The sequence below is a fragment of the Apteryx mantelli genome, chromosome 14 (genome assembly GCF_036417845.1).
Source record: "Apteryx mantelli isolate bAptMan1 chromosome 14, bAptMan1.hap1, whole genome shotgun sequence".
In the NCBI taxonomy this organism is placed as follows: domain Eukaryota; kingdom Metazoa; phylum Chordata; class Aves; order Apterygiformes; family Apterygidae; genus Apteryx; species Apteryx mantelli.
This window is the reverse complement of record NC_089991.1, coordinates 11,407,077-11,423,217: the sequence shown is the minus strand read 5'-3', so window position 1 is coordinate 11,423,217 and position 16,141 is coordinate 11,407,077. Positions and strand designations below refer to the sequence as shown.

At 42.7% G+C, this 16,141-nt stretch overlaps 1 protein-coding gene across 12 annotated transcripts in view; it reads left to right on the top strand.

The window, feature by feature from the left end:
- SGCD (sarcoglycan delta) overlaps positions 1-16,141 on the top strand; it is a 400,728-nt gene that overhangs the window by 161,900 nt on the left and 222,687 nt on the right. For 7 of the 12 annotated variants that reach the window (XR_010885637.1, XM_067304856.1, XM_013953712.2 and 4 more), the window contains 2 exons: positions 7,304-7,504; positions 15,422-15,499. The exons of 2 other annotated variants lie outside the window; for them this stretch is intronic. Coding sequence is in view for 7 of the 10 variants with exons in the window: in XM_067304856.1 (XP_067160957.1) it covers positions 15,440-15,499 (60 nt within the window). In the remaining 3 variants the exon portion in view is untranslated. The remainder of the gene's footprint in view (positions 1-7,303; positions 7,505-15,421; positions 15,500-16,141) is intronic. 3 more of the 12 variants (XM_067304862.1, XM_067304857.1, XM_067304853.1) reach the window with 2 other exon arrangements.

The window sequence follows — 16,141 nt, the reverse complement described above, 5'->3', positions numbered from 1 at the left end:
TGCACTGAATAAGGCCACCTTTGTGTGTCGTTTATGGACTTGGTTGACTCTTACCTTTCCCTTGGGTTACAAAAAATACAGCAGTGGGTGGGACTTTCAGAGTGACAGCATATTGTATGCAACTAACTTATCAAACAAAACTTTTCAGAGTTTGAAACGCAATTAAAAACAATTGTTTTTGCTAATATAACTGTATGACGTTTAATAGACCAGAGGAGAATCCCATTTTAGACTCTTGTCAAGTGCATCAGTTTGATGTTATGTATGCTTTCTAAAATTGAAACACTGAGAACAATAATCTGAATTAATAATTGAAAACTCTGCTCAGATTCCAGTTTGAAAACTGACAGTTGTGTGTCCTTTGTGTACCCTAGAATCCAATATACTTCTATTTTCTGTAACATTTGGCATACCAGCTTATCCCAATATGTTCCACAGAGATAAACAATGAAGTTAGTTATTTATATAACTTCAGAGATAAGTAACCTTAGCAAGGGACAAAAAGTTTGCTTAGCAATGACATTTAACAGTAGATGGAGTTATGCGTTTATTTATTTATTCATTTTCCAACAAAAAACAGGAAAGAAATGGCAATAACAAGATGCAGAAATCTCTGAAGAGTGACATATTTGGAGTACAGCAAAGACAGTATTTTCTTATGAACAGTCTTAGTGCAGACCTGTAATAAATCTCCCTGATTTCAGTGAGAGCAGAGGGAGGCCGGTGCCAGAACTGTTGAGAAATTTAATCTGCAGCATGCAAAATGGGGTGCCCTGAACAGAAAATGGAGAGGAAAAAAAAAAAAAAAAAGAAGAAGGCAAAAGAAAGGGGAAGGTGTGTCTGAATGAGAGGTAGAAATCATTCCTCAGTTTTCGGTCACAAAATACAAGTGCATTGAGTTCAAATGAGATTAAAGTTAATAGTGGTCAAGCTAATATCTTTGATATAGAGTAAGAGAAATACAGTATGTTTATAAAAGGCTTATGCTTTAATGCCCTGATCCTGTAATATGATCCACTTATATGGTATCAGCTGTGGAAAAGAGATCCAAAGGTATTGAACCTTCTAGTAATAAAAGCGTTCCTCATCCTGGAATATAACTGAATTACAGAATAGAAAATATATCCCAGAAGAATCTCTGCATTTGTGTTTCAAGGCAGTTGGGTTTTTTTAATAGTAAAAGAAGAAGAAGGCAGGTTGCTTGAATCTTGCCTAGTCCTCTGGTTCTGGTGGCGTTTAATTCACTGGCTATCCCCCACCGCTTTGCCATGCAGGCAGAGCCACCTCTGCTCGTGGACATCTGTGAATGAGCCCTGACTGTCGGAGGCTGCGTCTGCATGGACAGATTGACCCCACCACAGGCAAAAAACTTGGAAAGCTCTGCCTGGGCACTGAGGCAGCAGCAGCGGTAAATGCTTACCTCGCCCATGTGGAAGTTTACCTTGGAGTGGAGCCAAAAATAACATTTTTGCACATTAACATAATTTCTTCTAGATTGCAACATATATTGACAAATTTTGTTTCCCTTGGGGCCGCTGAGCTTTTCGCAGCGGAGCCCACCCCTGCCTCTCTGGTTGCAGAGTGAAGGCTGCCTCCTGGAAACAGCCTGGAAGAGGAGAGTGGTTATGTGAGCCAAAGAAGGAGAGAGGTGGTTGGAAAGGAGATAATCTGCCCACCTGCCACTAAAAGTCTCTCCCTGGCTTAGTGGAAAATGGGATAAAGGAAAAGAAATGCACTGACTTTGGCATGTCAATGAATTAAGGACTCAGCTGTCCTAAATCCTATACCATCGTCATCATGAAAATTAGGCTTGTAGTTTAACTGTGATCCTAAGATGAGTGACATGATTCTTTTCTAGTTACATTCCCATTTTAAGTTTGAGTAAGAGGAAATCCAGTTAGATATTATCATATCAGCAAAGGTTGTATCATGCAGCTGCCTCTGATATAAACCTGTCAGCTGTTTTTGGAAGAACTGGGTTTATTTCCTTATTCCATTATTTTGAAGAGCTGGCCAGTTAAGTGCAAGCTGTTTGATCCTCACTCTGTCCGACATTCAGAAAATCAGTTAAGCTTTCACTTTTTTTTCCCCTCAAGAATGTGCTTCCGTCTCTTTGAAATCACTATTTGACAAGGACATATGCATTGCCATAACTTTATCATTACTTTCAATTGAACTGACAGAAGAAACAATAATCTCGCCAAAGAGCTGCAGAACAAGGGCAGATGTCTATGACTGCAAGCACTTTCCTACATTGGGGGCCCAGGAGAGCTTATTTTATAGTGTAACTGGACTGTAATAGTAGTAGTAATAGTAATAATAGTTTATAGTATAACTCAGTGATAGTAGCTAGGCAGTTCAACCCCCTAGCAACTTAATACTTTTGGACTTGCGAAGCAGCCTTTGCTAATGTAAGTTCTTGTCTTTGAGATGCACGTTTTATTTCAAATTGGAAATATTTCCACTGTATGTCTTGGGTTTCATTTTCAGAAATTATTTACTCTTATGCAGCAGCAACAAGACGTGCAGTGTGTTAGCATTTTGTAATCTGATAAGGCACTAATCGTACTTTTGTACTGCATAGCATAACATTAGTACTATTGTGATGGGAACAGTTCATAAAACAAGTATGGTTAGCTACTGCTCTTACTTCCTTTTTCCTGGACACTCTTGAATTGCACTTAAATGACAAAAAAAAAAAAAAAGTTCAGCAATATCATAATATTCCATTATATTCCTATCAGGTGATGTATTCTCCATTTTGTTATTACCTTGCATTCTTTAATTGAATAAATTTCCTGAGTAAGTCCATCAGACCCTGGCCTCCACCAAATTTCCTAATCATGGACATTTTCACTTGACTTGCAGTGCTGCTTCCACTATTTGTTTTGTTGGCAGGGAAGGAGAAAAGCCTCCAAACAGCTGACTGTCAGTATTGCTGACGACCTCTGTTTTATTTATGTTTTTTACTCAGCTATTGTGAATGACAAAGTATGTCTGGGACACAGTTGTGGGCAATGCTCTAAATGTTACAGTTGGAAAGGTGCCAAAGTTGCATCGCTACCAATATTTTAACATTAGCCTTCTGGAAGGAGGAATTCAAAGTCTCACTTTATTCTCCTGTTCTGTGGTGTCACCTTTACACTAAATTGATGTAAGATCTTTACCAGAGATGGAGTTGGCGGGATGAGCGGTTGATCCTACAGCTTCCTTGACGCAGCAGGAACAGAGAAACAAATCCTATAAAATGTGCCAATCGCACTTAGGATCTGAGCCATGAGAAGTCAGGAGCATCCGCCGAGGTAGTTGAATACCTTCCTTTTGGCTGAAGCTGATGAGGGTGATGGGATCCTTTCAAGCCACACTATCCTAAAGCACGCTTAAAAAAACCAATGGCTCAATCCTGAGCATATGGTAAAATGTAGCAGCCGTTGCTTACTCAGCTGTATGGGGGCTCATGCCCAAAGTTTAATTCAAAGTTATACCCGCTAATCCCCTGCTGTGTTCAGAGCACGCTCTAGGATCTCTGTCCCGTACTTACAGCGTGTTGTACTTGTCTGCGTGTGTGCACACAAACACGCATCACAGACAGAGTTTTGATTTCTCAGTGGCCATACTTGCAGTAAAAATAAAAGAACTTTAATGTTTAAGCAAGGAAATATGGTTTCAATTATTTCTAAGTCACCAGACCCCTTAAATAATGAATCATTTCTATGCCCAACTAATTTCTTCAATTGCAGTTAGGTAGGTTTAATTTTTGACAAGACTGATACTCATGTGAATTCCTACTATATGGCAACATGTGCTTGCAAGTATGCTGTTCAGTTTCTAGATATGTCTTTTTGCCCGGTATAAACTTACAGATACTCACTAATATGGTCATTACTAGCCACAAGGACCAAGCTGCATCTTGAGCTGTATGGCACCAGGATGCAAACTGACTGTATTGGGTCAAATAAAGATGCAGCCAGCTGGTATCCTCTGCCTGACAGTCATCGATAACAGATGCCTAAAGAATAATGTAAGAACAGGGTAAAGGTATAGCAAGGCTTCCTTTGAGGTATTCTCCCAGTCTTCAGTGATTTGTGGTTTGAGGACATCTTGAGATGGAAGTGCTGTCTTTGAACTTAATATTTGTTGGGGTTTGTTACATGTAACATGTATAGTTACCTTGTATAGTTCATGCTTTTTATCAGAGTAGGACTGAGCATTCTCCATTGTATATTCTGAAATTGTGGAATTTCTAGTACATGGGGCATTTCTGTATGTTCAGACTTGGTTTTGTTTCAAATAGGAGCAATGCCAGGTTCTCCATAATCTCCTTTGAGCTTCTTACCAGCTGCTATGTCTATAGACGTTTATGTGTATAAATACATAAAATATATTTTGGGTTAGAATCATTCACATATTATCTTCAAAGCAAAGTCCCTGGAAACTACAGCAGCTGCAGACTAATGAACATTTTTGCTCAGTGCTCTTGGGATATTGGACTGTGCCAGGGCTCTGGCCTCCAGCGGTGACTCTGTGCAGACTACCATCCGCTGGTGTGTTCCTGGTGTCCAGAGCAGCTACTGCTTAGAGCCACCCAAAGCTGAGGTGATCTGTGGAGCATCTGAAGAACTGTATGATGGGCTCGAATGAGAGGGAGACTTTCCTGTTGCCTGCTAGGACACTGACCACCAACTCAGAAGTTCACTGAACATGAAGGGTTTATTGCAAAATCTTTCAGGTTTGGGGAACTGGACTGGAATGGCAGAAATCCTTTTTTTTTTCCTGGAAAGTTCTCAGCCAACTCCAATTATAGCTTATCAGGGCTTTTTTGCATTACTTTCCAGTATCCTTTTATCTTATTATATTGCCGAATAGGACCGGTTTTCTTGCCTGCATCCCTCCATATTTGTGTGATGCACATCATCTGAGGACAGAGGAAGCATGCTGCATTCAGGCTGGAGCTTTTGCATATTGCTGCTTACAGGAACCCTGGCCACAGGTTGCGTTTAATTACCTTGTACCTGGGGTTGGAGGAAGTCCACGATGAGCACATGTACCGGAGCGAGGGAAATGGTGCCCAGTCCTTCCATTTTATTGTTTTCCCCTCCATGTCCACACATGGAGAGTGGGAAGGATTGCTCCTTTCTTCAGAGTCTGGCTCAGGCGACTGCTTGGGTGGGATTTGCAGCAGCATTTTCCAGCTCACTGCTGCTGTGCTCTCGTTCCCGTAATGGTAGTGGTTAGTAGTGAGGGAGGTTTTTTTTTGTCTTCGCCAAGAGCTGAAAGTGCACTCTCCTGCCTGTGCTGTAATTTATGATCCACCCAGCAGTGCAGGAATTCAGACAGTACAGGAACTCAGAGTGCATGTCTGGCAGCGTATTAGGGCAATGCGCCTGCTTCTCCTTACCAAAGAGATTTGCTTCAGATAAGCATAGACGAGCTGTACTAAATAGAAGCTTTCAAAAACATATCTTTTCCAACCTTAGACCAGGATCCTACACTCAGCTTGAAATGATGGTCTAGTCCCATTACTGTTCCTTCTGCTCTTCAGCTCAATTGATGCTATAGCTAATACACAAAAATGTAGAACTGATTTCCTTCCTCACTTTTTTCTTTTTGCATTGCAATTTTAAGAGGAAAAATGAAAAAGTAATCGTAACTCTGGTCCCCAGAGATAGAAATCCCTTAAAAGCAGTAGAATTAGGTCTTGCTTCTGCCTGCAGATCAAACTACTGCAGCATTAGCCGTTCCTGTACCCATAAGTCACTCAGCAGCCATTTCAGTTGGCAGTCTGATTTTTCATCTGCCATTTGAAATGAAAGGCATTATGGTTAGGATGGAAGAGGATACCAACTATAAAGGTCTACTTTTGTCCTTCATGTCTGAGTCCAAGAGATGCAGGGGTCTGAAACAGGAAAAATGCTGTCTCTCTACCTCCTCAGGTCACCTCACCATGCAAGCAAACATATGCCAAGAAATGTAAGCATGGGCTCTGCCATCGTAACGCCTGCTGTTCATATCTCACAAGCAGTCCACTTGTGGAGCCCGTAGGCATGATACATAGCATTAACCACTGATGTAAGGTCCAGTGAAGTGATTCGTGCTAAAGAGAGTGAATATATTTGGTTATTCTGGTCTGTGGTGACTGTGATTGCTATGCAGACTTTTGGTAAAAACAGAGGGGGAAAAAAAAAGCGATATAACTTGTGGTATGGATAGTTTTACACACTGATTACTGAAGTCTTCCTTCTTGCAAGCCCAAAAGCTAACCAGGTTTTCCAGATAACTTCAACCTGCTCATGGATCTGTAAAGCTGTAATGGGATTTTGTGGTATTTAGACTGCCACCGGCTTTCTTCTGTATAGGAGACCTCTAAGGAATAAATATGTCTGCGTATCATTTTTTTTTCCCCTCTGCTCTTTTTGTGTTTCTAGACAAAAGTTAGAATCCTACTGCCTTCATGGCTGCTGTGTGTGATTCATTACGCAAGGGCTCTGTGAGAAGAGGTTCAAGGACGGTGTCCACCTCGTGTGCATCTGTGTGTCACCTGGCCGGTGCTCAGGCCTGGCTGTGCTGGGAGAAGGTGCTCTGTGGCATGGTGGCCAGGTAGTTGGTTCCTTACGCGGGTGCCTGCCGTGAGGCCCCTGTGTCTGTGCTGCAGCACCTCAGCGGGAAACTGAGCATGGCCAGCTGTGTTAGCGAGAGCTTGAAACATGGTGGTACACAACTCCCACCCTCCCGGAAAGCCTCAGGCCATTTACCTGTCTCTAACAACTGATTTAGAGATTGAACTTCAGGAACCTGTCGTTGAATATTGGGTGGCAGTCAACGCTTCCCATTAGCCATAAGGCCTAATGTAATTGCTTGCTTAGCAGCTTTGAATTCCCTAAATGAGGGCCGTTTTAAGAGTGCAAAGTATTAAGACTGAGGCTATGTCTATGCTTTTAATATGAAAGCCCTGTTATTTTGCAGAAATGCCATAATGAATTAAAATATTCCCTGGGGAGCAGTGCACTACTTACTTTCTTAGTATGATCTCACACTGGAGTAAAATGCAGCCAGGCTGGCATTCATTTCCTGGTGTAGGGACACTGTTAAAGCATTGTAAAGCAGGAACAGCTTTGCACCACAGTTCTTGAATTCAAAGATTGCCCTCAGAAGGTGCCACGTATGATGGATTGTCACAGACTCTGTGTCCTGGCTTGACATTTCATTCCTATCAAATGTCGTCTTATGTTCTGCTCTGAATCTGCCAAACAACTGACCCTAGAATTTAATGCCACACCTTCTCCTCTTTTCATTTTCTGAACAGCATCTTTTGCAGCTGAGACTGTAAAGTACTGGAGGACACTGCATCTTCCTCAGGGACAGGGACAAGGACAAGGGTGAGCTGGAGCCTCTGGGGAGCTTAGAAAGGAATTGGCTTTGGTGGCCTCCTGAGGATCTTACTCTCACACCAATGTTGCTCTGAAACGAGTTGTGTCCGACATTCAGAACTATCAGGTTTGCTAAGGTATGTGATTTTGCCTCTGCTTTTGTCTTTTTGCTATTTTCTGAACTTCTGCATATGGAGAAAATAGAAAAATTACCAGCCTTCATGTTTATTGCTATGTACATGCCATACTTGTACTGCCTCAGTAAATAACCTTTGCTCTTTCTGGGTCTGGATAGCATTCATCAAGTGTGAAGTGTTTTTAAAGCCTCAGGCTTGAGAGGGTACATGTTTATATCAAGTGTTTTATTGAATAAAATGCTCATTGATGGTGGTGTTTTGCTGTTGTTGATGTAGACTTGTTGATAGGCATCTGCATTTTGAAAGTCCCACTTGTTGTATTTCACTAATGACCGCATTTCAGAGGGTCAGAGAGGAAAAAAATAAAGTTAAAGTAACCAATTTGTAATACAGCCTTGCGCATTCCTTAGTGCTTTGTATATTCTCGTTATTTGCCAAGGACAGGAAAAATACTGATTTCTTGCATGATCTTATGTTCTCCCTTTGTTGTGTGGCACTTACAATTTTTGCATGCGTGGAGGTTCTCTTATCACACAGAAGTATTTCCTTGGTTTTGTGTAAGAAAATATGCAACACATCTTTAACAAGAAGTTGAGGATCAGGACTTGAGGAACACATTGTGGAAAAAGCCTCTGCTGTGAGATGCATTTACAGTAATGTTGCCTTTGATACTACAGCTTCTTTTATGTAGGCCAGGTTATTTCTGTGGAGGGAAAGTTTGCTTTTAAAAAATGAATGTTAAAGTATTAGTTCCCAGGTCTCAGTAGAATGATGTCAGATGATGCTATTCTTTTTATTTAACACGTGTATTGACTTCTTTTCATTATTGAACCAGCAGTAGAATCTTGTTGAGAAAAATGCAGCAGCAATATAACACCCATGCATGGTGTTAAGGAAAAAAAAAACCCAAGAGCTAAGACTTACTTAAAGGTCTCTAAGAAAGCATGAGGCATCCAGGAGAGTGTGCATTTATTCTTCTGCTTTTTTTGGTGCAGCTGCACCAGTAGTGTTTTTTCTTCAAATCGTGGGATCAAATCCACGTGCTTCAGCACAGTTCTGCAGGAGGCGTTGGGCACCCAGCACGGCTCGTTAGCAGCGGCTCTGGGGAGGCAGGCAAAGGGCTGAGCTCCTTGCAGACTAGAGGGACTTGGCAGCTTCTGCACTGCCAGGAAACCGGGGGATTATATACACCACAGTGCACTTTCTTAAGTAGACTTTAGCTGTTGCAATTAGAGCCATGGGACATGCTAGCAGGTGGCAGCGAAGAGCCCACAACTGCTGTGGACAACAGGAGAAGACAGAGTTACCTGTTCCTGAGCTCTGCTTGCGGCAGAGCTGTCTCTGCGTGATGTTGTTGCACCAGTGAAATGGTGAGGATGGGCTGGGGTGACAGAGCGGTGTTAGGCAGAGACCAGTACTGCCACGTCCCAGGCTGCACCGGGCGCTCGGTGGCATGGTCTGCCGTGCTCTGGGCACCTCCATTCCTGTGCGCAGTCACACAATGTCATAGCAGATGGGAACCTTCCTGCTTAGATTAGCTGTCTGTATTTTAGGTATCTAAGCTTTTCATTAAGCTCCCTGAGTAGTCAGTGAAGGTAGAGAGGCATTTCTAGGAGGAAATTTGGGCTGGACATCTCGCAGGTCTGCTGTAGAATGGCTTCTGGAGGCACCTGCCTATCTCCTTGATTGTAGGGGAAGTTGGTGGGAATAGCTTCAAGTGCTCAACATGTAGATGTTGAGGGTCAGGACAGATTTCTTCCAACCATGGCATATGCTATTAATTTTCCCAGATGTTTTAAAAAAAGAATGCCTGTGTCAGGGACAGGACGGTCCTGTCATTGAAATCGTTGCAGTACTCGCTCTGTTTGTTTGTCTGCTTCAGCAGCCCCTAGTTTCTAGACAGAGAGGTTGTTAAACACCACTCAGGCTTTTGTTACCATCTTTCATTTTGTTTAGTTCCAAGCTGCTGCTCTTGTGATTGTAATACCTAGAGGGGAAGGCTCTAGGAGGAGTATTTCATAATCAAGAGGACTTCTTGACTCATGTGCAGAAATATTCTACACTGTTATGAGGTAGAAATCACAAAGCTTGTTTTATTCTGTGTTTCTGTTTGAGATCTGGAAGTGAAAGCGTGTAAATCTTCCCTGCTAAGAGTGTATCTTCCTTGCTAGGAGTGTGTGTGCTTTGCTGGTTGTCTTGCCATTTGCAAGTGTAGGGCTCTGTTACCAGGTTTGGGTGATTGTTGACTGATTTTTGTGCCATTGCAGCATGAAGGGAGGGGGGACACAAACTAAAAGAGAACTGTAATGTCCTGGCTGCTGCCTTTCTAGCATTGATCCATACTAAGAATAATGTTAATAGGATGGGCTGGGAAATATAACAAAGACATATCAGCTTATTCAAAGAATAATCTCTTTGCCCCTTATTATGACAGCAATGGTACCAACCCCCCAAAATCTGGGCAGATTGAGTTTTGCAAGGCCAGAATGGTTGTGGTTGTGATTCCCATGCTGCGCCTGCGATCACCCATGTCCTGCCCTCCTGGGGCAGTCTGCAACCCGTGCAGCGTGGCTCAGGCTGCCCTGCAAGTATTAATCTGAGGTGGAGGTTGTGCAGGACTTCACAGCTGTGGAGGAGAAAGAGCGTTTCCCACACGACTGGTTTACACATAATTAGTGTTTAGGCATTAGACTCTAGGCTGAGCTTTGGTTGTATTTTCTTACTTTTTGTGACCATCAGAGCTAAAATCTTGCTTCTTATGTAATGAACGATATTTCAGATATTTATGGCAACTCTTGATCTTTAAGGAAAACATTGCAGATTGAGAAGCTCATGCTGACATTTCAAGAGTTGGCAATGCTACTGTTGTTCAATCAACTAGCTGAGATCCGTTTTTACCCTTTCTCTTTGTCTTGAGGGCTCATGCAACCTTACTGACATAACTGACCAGCAGCATCTTTAATTTATCTATTCTCATGACACCGTTGTATCACAGAGAAGTGCTGCTTGTCCCCGTTTTACGGATAGAGACTAAGGAACACAGTCACTTTTAGGTCACTTCTAAGGAGTCAGCATCGATCAATCTCAAATTTGCGTGGTATCATAAGTGCAATGCGTGCATTTGATGTGCACAGCTGGAGGCATGAAGGTAGCCTTGGCTGAGTTGCTGGAGAGCCTACAGGACAAAGCACAGAACTGGACATGGATCTCCTTGATCGAGGCCCCCAGTCTGATCTGGATCAGTTCTTTGTATGTGTCTCGCTCCCCATAGAGGGGTTTCAGTTAAGTGATTGCAGTAACACCAAAAGACATCAAGACCCGAATTTTAAACGCAACACCTCTGGCTCTGTATTTCTGCTGGAAAGGGCAACATATGTCCAAATAATGTTTATCTAAGCACGTTAATCTGTGCAACATAACGTTGTTTGCTTATGTGAGACAAGTTGGTTTCCTTTTAACTGCACTTACGTGACTGTGGTGATGGTAATCTTATTGTGTAAGGCATTATTTTTAATTGAACTGTAGATAACATGAGTAGTAGTATTTTTTCTTAAATTGCTCATTTTTACATTAGTAGAATCCGGTTATTAAAACTCTATGTTCTGCTGAAAAAGCACATTTAATAAATATATCAGAAAAAAGTTTTAAGTAGCCATTAAACATAGTTAATAAATTTTGTCTTGCAAGTAGAAGTGAAAAAAAATCTTTGTTCATTTAATGTGTTTTATAGATCTCATAGTAATTAATTGTCTTCATTACATGGGCATAAATCCCCAAGGTAATTTGCCTTTTTCAGATGAGTTGCTTTGGGACTTTTCCCTTTGCTTTGTTTAAGCTGTAATTTTATTTGTATTTTTGAAAAGTTTAATCTCAGCGTCACATTTTTTACCATTCCCAAATGTTCTGGGAATCCTCCCAAGTTAAAAAAACCTCTTTGTGCTAAGGACAGTGCAGAGATAGTGCTGCAACTGTGATGGGCTGATATAGGTAAAGCAAGCTTTCTATGGAGAGAGGGTATCACCTGTATGTGCCAGCCCTTCTTGACCTAAAGCAGAACAGGGGGCAGGTGTCCTTTTGTCTCTCCCTATATTAGGTGGTCTGATAAAAAGTTACTGCTTCTCTCTTCAAACCTTTCTTGCTTTTTGCCTGGCTTCATTTGTTAAATCAGAAGCAAACTGATTTTACATGCCTTTAAGTTTGGATGTCAAAAATAAGAGCTTAATGTGACTTTCCAATGCCTTGATGAGAGGTGCAGGTCCACTGGCTGTATCTGAAAATCTGTTAATAAAATTCTCCTCCTGCATTAGGAAGTAAAAGTTTAATCGGAGTGTCCAGGGATGTCTGCTTAATTCCCAAAGTTAAGTTCAAACCTTTTATTGAATGAACTCTATATTCTTCTTGACTGAATTTTTGCATACCAAAGTCTTAAGAAAATAGGACTGCATGCAGGATCACTTCTTACATGTGTTTTTCATCAGTAAGTACATGGTACATCAGTAAAGTAGACTGAGCTTGTTTGTATGAGTAATATTCATGAAAATGTTTTCTAGTGTTTCTCTGAACTATTTTGCCAGGGTGAGAAAATCTAATGGCTATTGTGTTTTGCATGTTGCAAGATCAGCAGTCTCACTGTTAACTTACCAGTTACGTTGATGACAACACTTCTGCAACCCTATATACCCGGCTTATCTTGATAGGGCTTTTATTGAATCTATCAACCTGACATATATCAAAGCAGAATTTCTGATAGCAAACATCTTGGTACAAAGTGAATTAAAAAACTGTTATCACCAGCAGAACTGAAGTGAATTTCTGAAAGAAAATAAGAAGCTCCAAAGCTAACATGGAGCTCTTAAGATATCGGTCATGGAACAGTCATAGAGTAGTCCTGTACTCTTGAAATACTGAGAAGTCAATGGATCTGTCCAAAGTCATGCAGATGGGTTCGTTCCTGGACTGTCAGCTTGGTGCTCTGCCTTCTGGACTGTGAAGCTTGAGTGTTGCTTCAGAGAGCACAGGGACGGCGCGCTTATTTTCTTTCAGAGAACTTTCTTTTGCAAGGACTGAATATCTACTTGTAATTATTTTGTACTCTAGTCATTGAGAGGTTTGAATACTGAGAAGTGATAAATACTAAGCAAAGTCTGAACCAAGTAAAGCTTCTTTCTCTGAAGAGAATGAAGCAGCTCTCTCCCAGGGCCCGTTGTCCTGTAAAACCTGCTGCTTGACATCCTGCGAGCCTGCCATAGAGGCAGACTTATGCTGGGGTGGAGAAGGGGGATTTGTTTGGTGTAGGGGCTGCAGACATTTTGAAATTGCCTGGCTTGAAATCCAGGTGGGTGCCACCTTCTGAGAAGACATTTCACTGTTTGCTTTCAGCCTTCACCTGTCTGTCTCCCTCTCCTCATCCTGTTTTTCTCTCCCTTTCATTTTTGCATCTCTTGGATGTTAAGCAGCTTCAGGAAGGTCTGTCTTCTCTTTGGTACTGCTCTCACTGCACCTCAGCTTGGTTACCCCTTTGGCTAGCCCACACTATAAAGTATTAAATAATAATAATCTGATGCTTCTTGCTCTGTGTCATGTCTACTCTTGGAAAACTATCCACTGGCAATTTGCAGCCTAGCAGAGAGGAAGAAGAGGGTGGCCAGCAGTTGATGTGGAAAATTAATTATGAACTACCATCCTCCTGCCTTTCCAAGCTTTACATAGAGCATCACAGGAAAAGATGAGAATACTGCATTTCCTTTCTGGAATAGTGGGAATTTTGCCAGAACCAAGTTTGGGAGAGAAGGACACATCTGGGACTGCTCATTCAGGATGCTCTAGGGCCTTTACTGCTCTGCCTGCAGCTGTGACACCATCCAGGGAGACGGCTAGCTTCGCTGCACATCCCAGTTGATAAAGGTCAATGTCTGTGACAGGGAAGTCACCCATATGCAGTAAGCAGTCAGGGTGCAATCTTTTGTGTTTCTTTGTAGTGATAACTTGTTTATGTTCAAGTTCAGATGAGCTACAGCTTGTTATGTTTTCTGCATTTGAGAGTGACTAAGAAAACTGCCATCAGGATGACATTTATTTCATAATGATCCACAAAGCTAACCTGTGAGGTAGGGGTTGAAAAAAAAAGTTTGACAGGCACCATGTAGCCCTGGGAATGTAATTACCTAAAGGAACAGTTCTGTCCCTGAACAACCTCTGTCGTAATGGCCACAGAAATAATTTCTGGAAGCCTCACCACCATGTGTATTTTGGGTGCTATTTTGGTGTTATAGTTGCATGCTGGGTCCTGGTGGTTTGAGCTGAGGGCTGCAGAACCAACACAGCACAATTTATTTAAGTGCCAAAGATGCCCTTCCTTGCATAGTTCTGTAGGATTCATGAAAGATCCTAAAAGAGTTAGGATTTGGGGAATCCCTGACAACCTCTGTAAATGACTATTTGGGGCTGAGCTAAAGAAATGAACATTTATTGTAACTTTCTTCAGTGAAGCCTACGCTTAGCCTAAAAGGATTCCGAAGTGTGCAATGGCAACAGCCTTGTAAAGCTGCGACATTAGCCGATGTGAAGTGTTATGGAACTATTTTGTTGTGTTAAGAGTCTCTTTTTAGACCAGAATGATTCTTGAGTCTGTTCAAGCTTTCATTTCAGAGTACCAGAAAGCTCCATTTTGCACATTTTTATGGTGAAAAATGCTCTTGGCTCTTGACTAACTTGACTGTTCACTAAGGAGTGTGATGCTTGAAGGATTTTGTAAGAGGCCAAATCCCTACCTGGTGAAAGCTGCTGACTTAAATCATGATGGTGTGGCTTCCAGTGCCTTCCTGAGCTCTACCTGCACATCAGCAGAAACCTCTTTCTAGTGCTGCGATGCTGATTTTTTTAATCTTTTTGCAGCCGGGGGCCTGTATTTGGAAGCACAAAGCTGTTGCACAAATTCTTCAGATATGCTGTAAATAATTATGAATATGTTTAATGAAGGGAAGCTGAAACATAGTGAAAACATTTGGAAATAAGAGAGAATATGTGCAGCCAAGCGTTAGCTGTGAGTGGAGAGTTCTCCTTGGCATCATTTAATGGGAGCTTTCCAGCTTGTCATTTCTGTGGTGAATATGTAGAAAATAAAAAAAAGCTGAAAGACAGGATAGCTGATGGTGAATGGGAGGAGGAATGGCTGAGGCTGCCTTTCCTCTTTGGGAGAAACGGGGATCCGGAGGGAGCAGCGTGTTTCTGTTTGTGTGCGTAGTGCACGTGGCAGTCTCTGCCTGCCAGGTACCAGGCACCCCCAAAGCAAGACAGCTTTTTAGTCCTTTCCCACAACAAATCTGATCTATAGTTCTCTCCTGCCTAGTTGGTAGATAAAAGGGAGATGTTCCCCTTTTTGCTTCGTTACAAGCTGGGTAAGTAGCTCCATTTATATTGCACCAGACAAGCTTAGGGGCTGTGGGTGATAGTGGGCTTCTGCCTTTTCCCCCACCTGAGGAGTTGGCCCCCCGACTTTTTAGGAGATTCCTCCTTTCTTCCAAATGACGTTGTGTTTTCTGCTTTTAATGTTACATGAGAAGGAACTCCTAATTTTGCATCAGATGTCGTGCGAAGCCTTGGGCTGAGGAATCAGCCTCGCATGCTAGTGTGTGCTCAAGCTGTGTCATGATGAGACCACAGCCCATGCAGATGGAAAAATTAATAACCAAAGCATTTGGCATAAAGGCTGAAAAGGGCAAATAACGCAAGGCTTAAGAGCATGCCGTTACCCTGGCGGATGTTATGCTCCTGTCAGTACTGGACGTTTTCAGCTTCTGTCCTTCTGCCTGGCAGTACCCTGAAGGGGCTGTGTCAGCATACTGAAATAGAGTAAATATAAATAAAATATAGAGAATTCAGGAAGTCTCTCACAGCTTTTTTTTTTTTTTCTTACAGAATTGAGTGTGAAAAGTGATGCTCACTGCCACTGCAGCTTTGAGGACCTTCCCAAGTGTTACCATGTTTGTGACTGAAGTAAGGAGATTGTAAATGCTTCTCCACACGGTTGTACCTTGCTGGGGTGCCTTGAACACAAAGGAGGCCTGTCCTGAGCTTGTGCTTGGGTCTCAGCCCTTGCTGGCTTCTTTCCTGGGATTTTGACTCCCTCTTGCTCTGTGTACCAGTGTGGCCCACTGCCCTGTGAGCAATGACAGTCACAGCAGAGGAAGCTCACCGAGCTGCTTGCCAGCTGAACGTGTTCCCGCGGCCCCGATTTGACTTGCTGGGCGGTCCAAGCAGTGGCTGCTCACTTGTGTAGTTTGGTACTAGAAAAAGGTCCTCCAGTCTGGGATGAGTCCATGCGAATTGGCAGCGATAGCAGGCTGGGCGCACTGCGTAGCGGCTGCAGAGCACTGGGCGATTGCCTGGGAGAGCAGCGTGCTGGGCTTGCCCTTCTCCAGAAGGCAGATCGAGTGCGAGGGTATCATTGGGACTAAGGAAGCTCCATAGCATCAGTGATGGGGTCTGTGCTCATGCATGACCCCAACAGTCGTGGTGCACAGCCGTCCACTCCTGGCATCGAGGCCTGTAGGTTGTGGTGGAGCTGGTGCTGGGAAGGACGGCCGGGGAGGTATGAGGGAACTTGGCCATACGAGCACAGCCAGCTTGCACAGACTA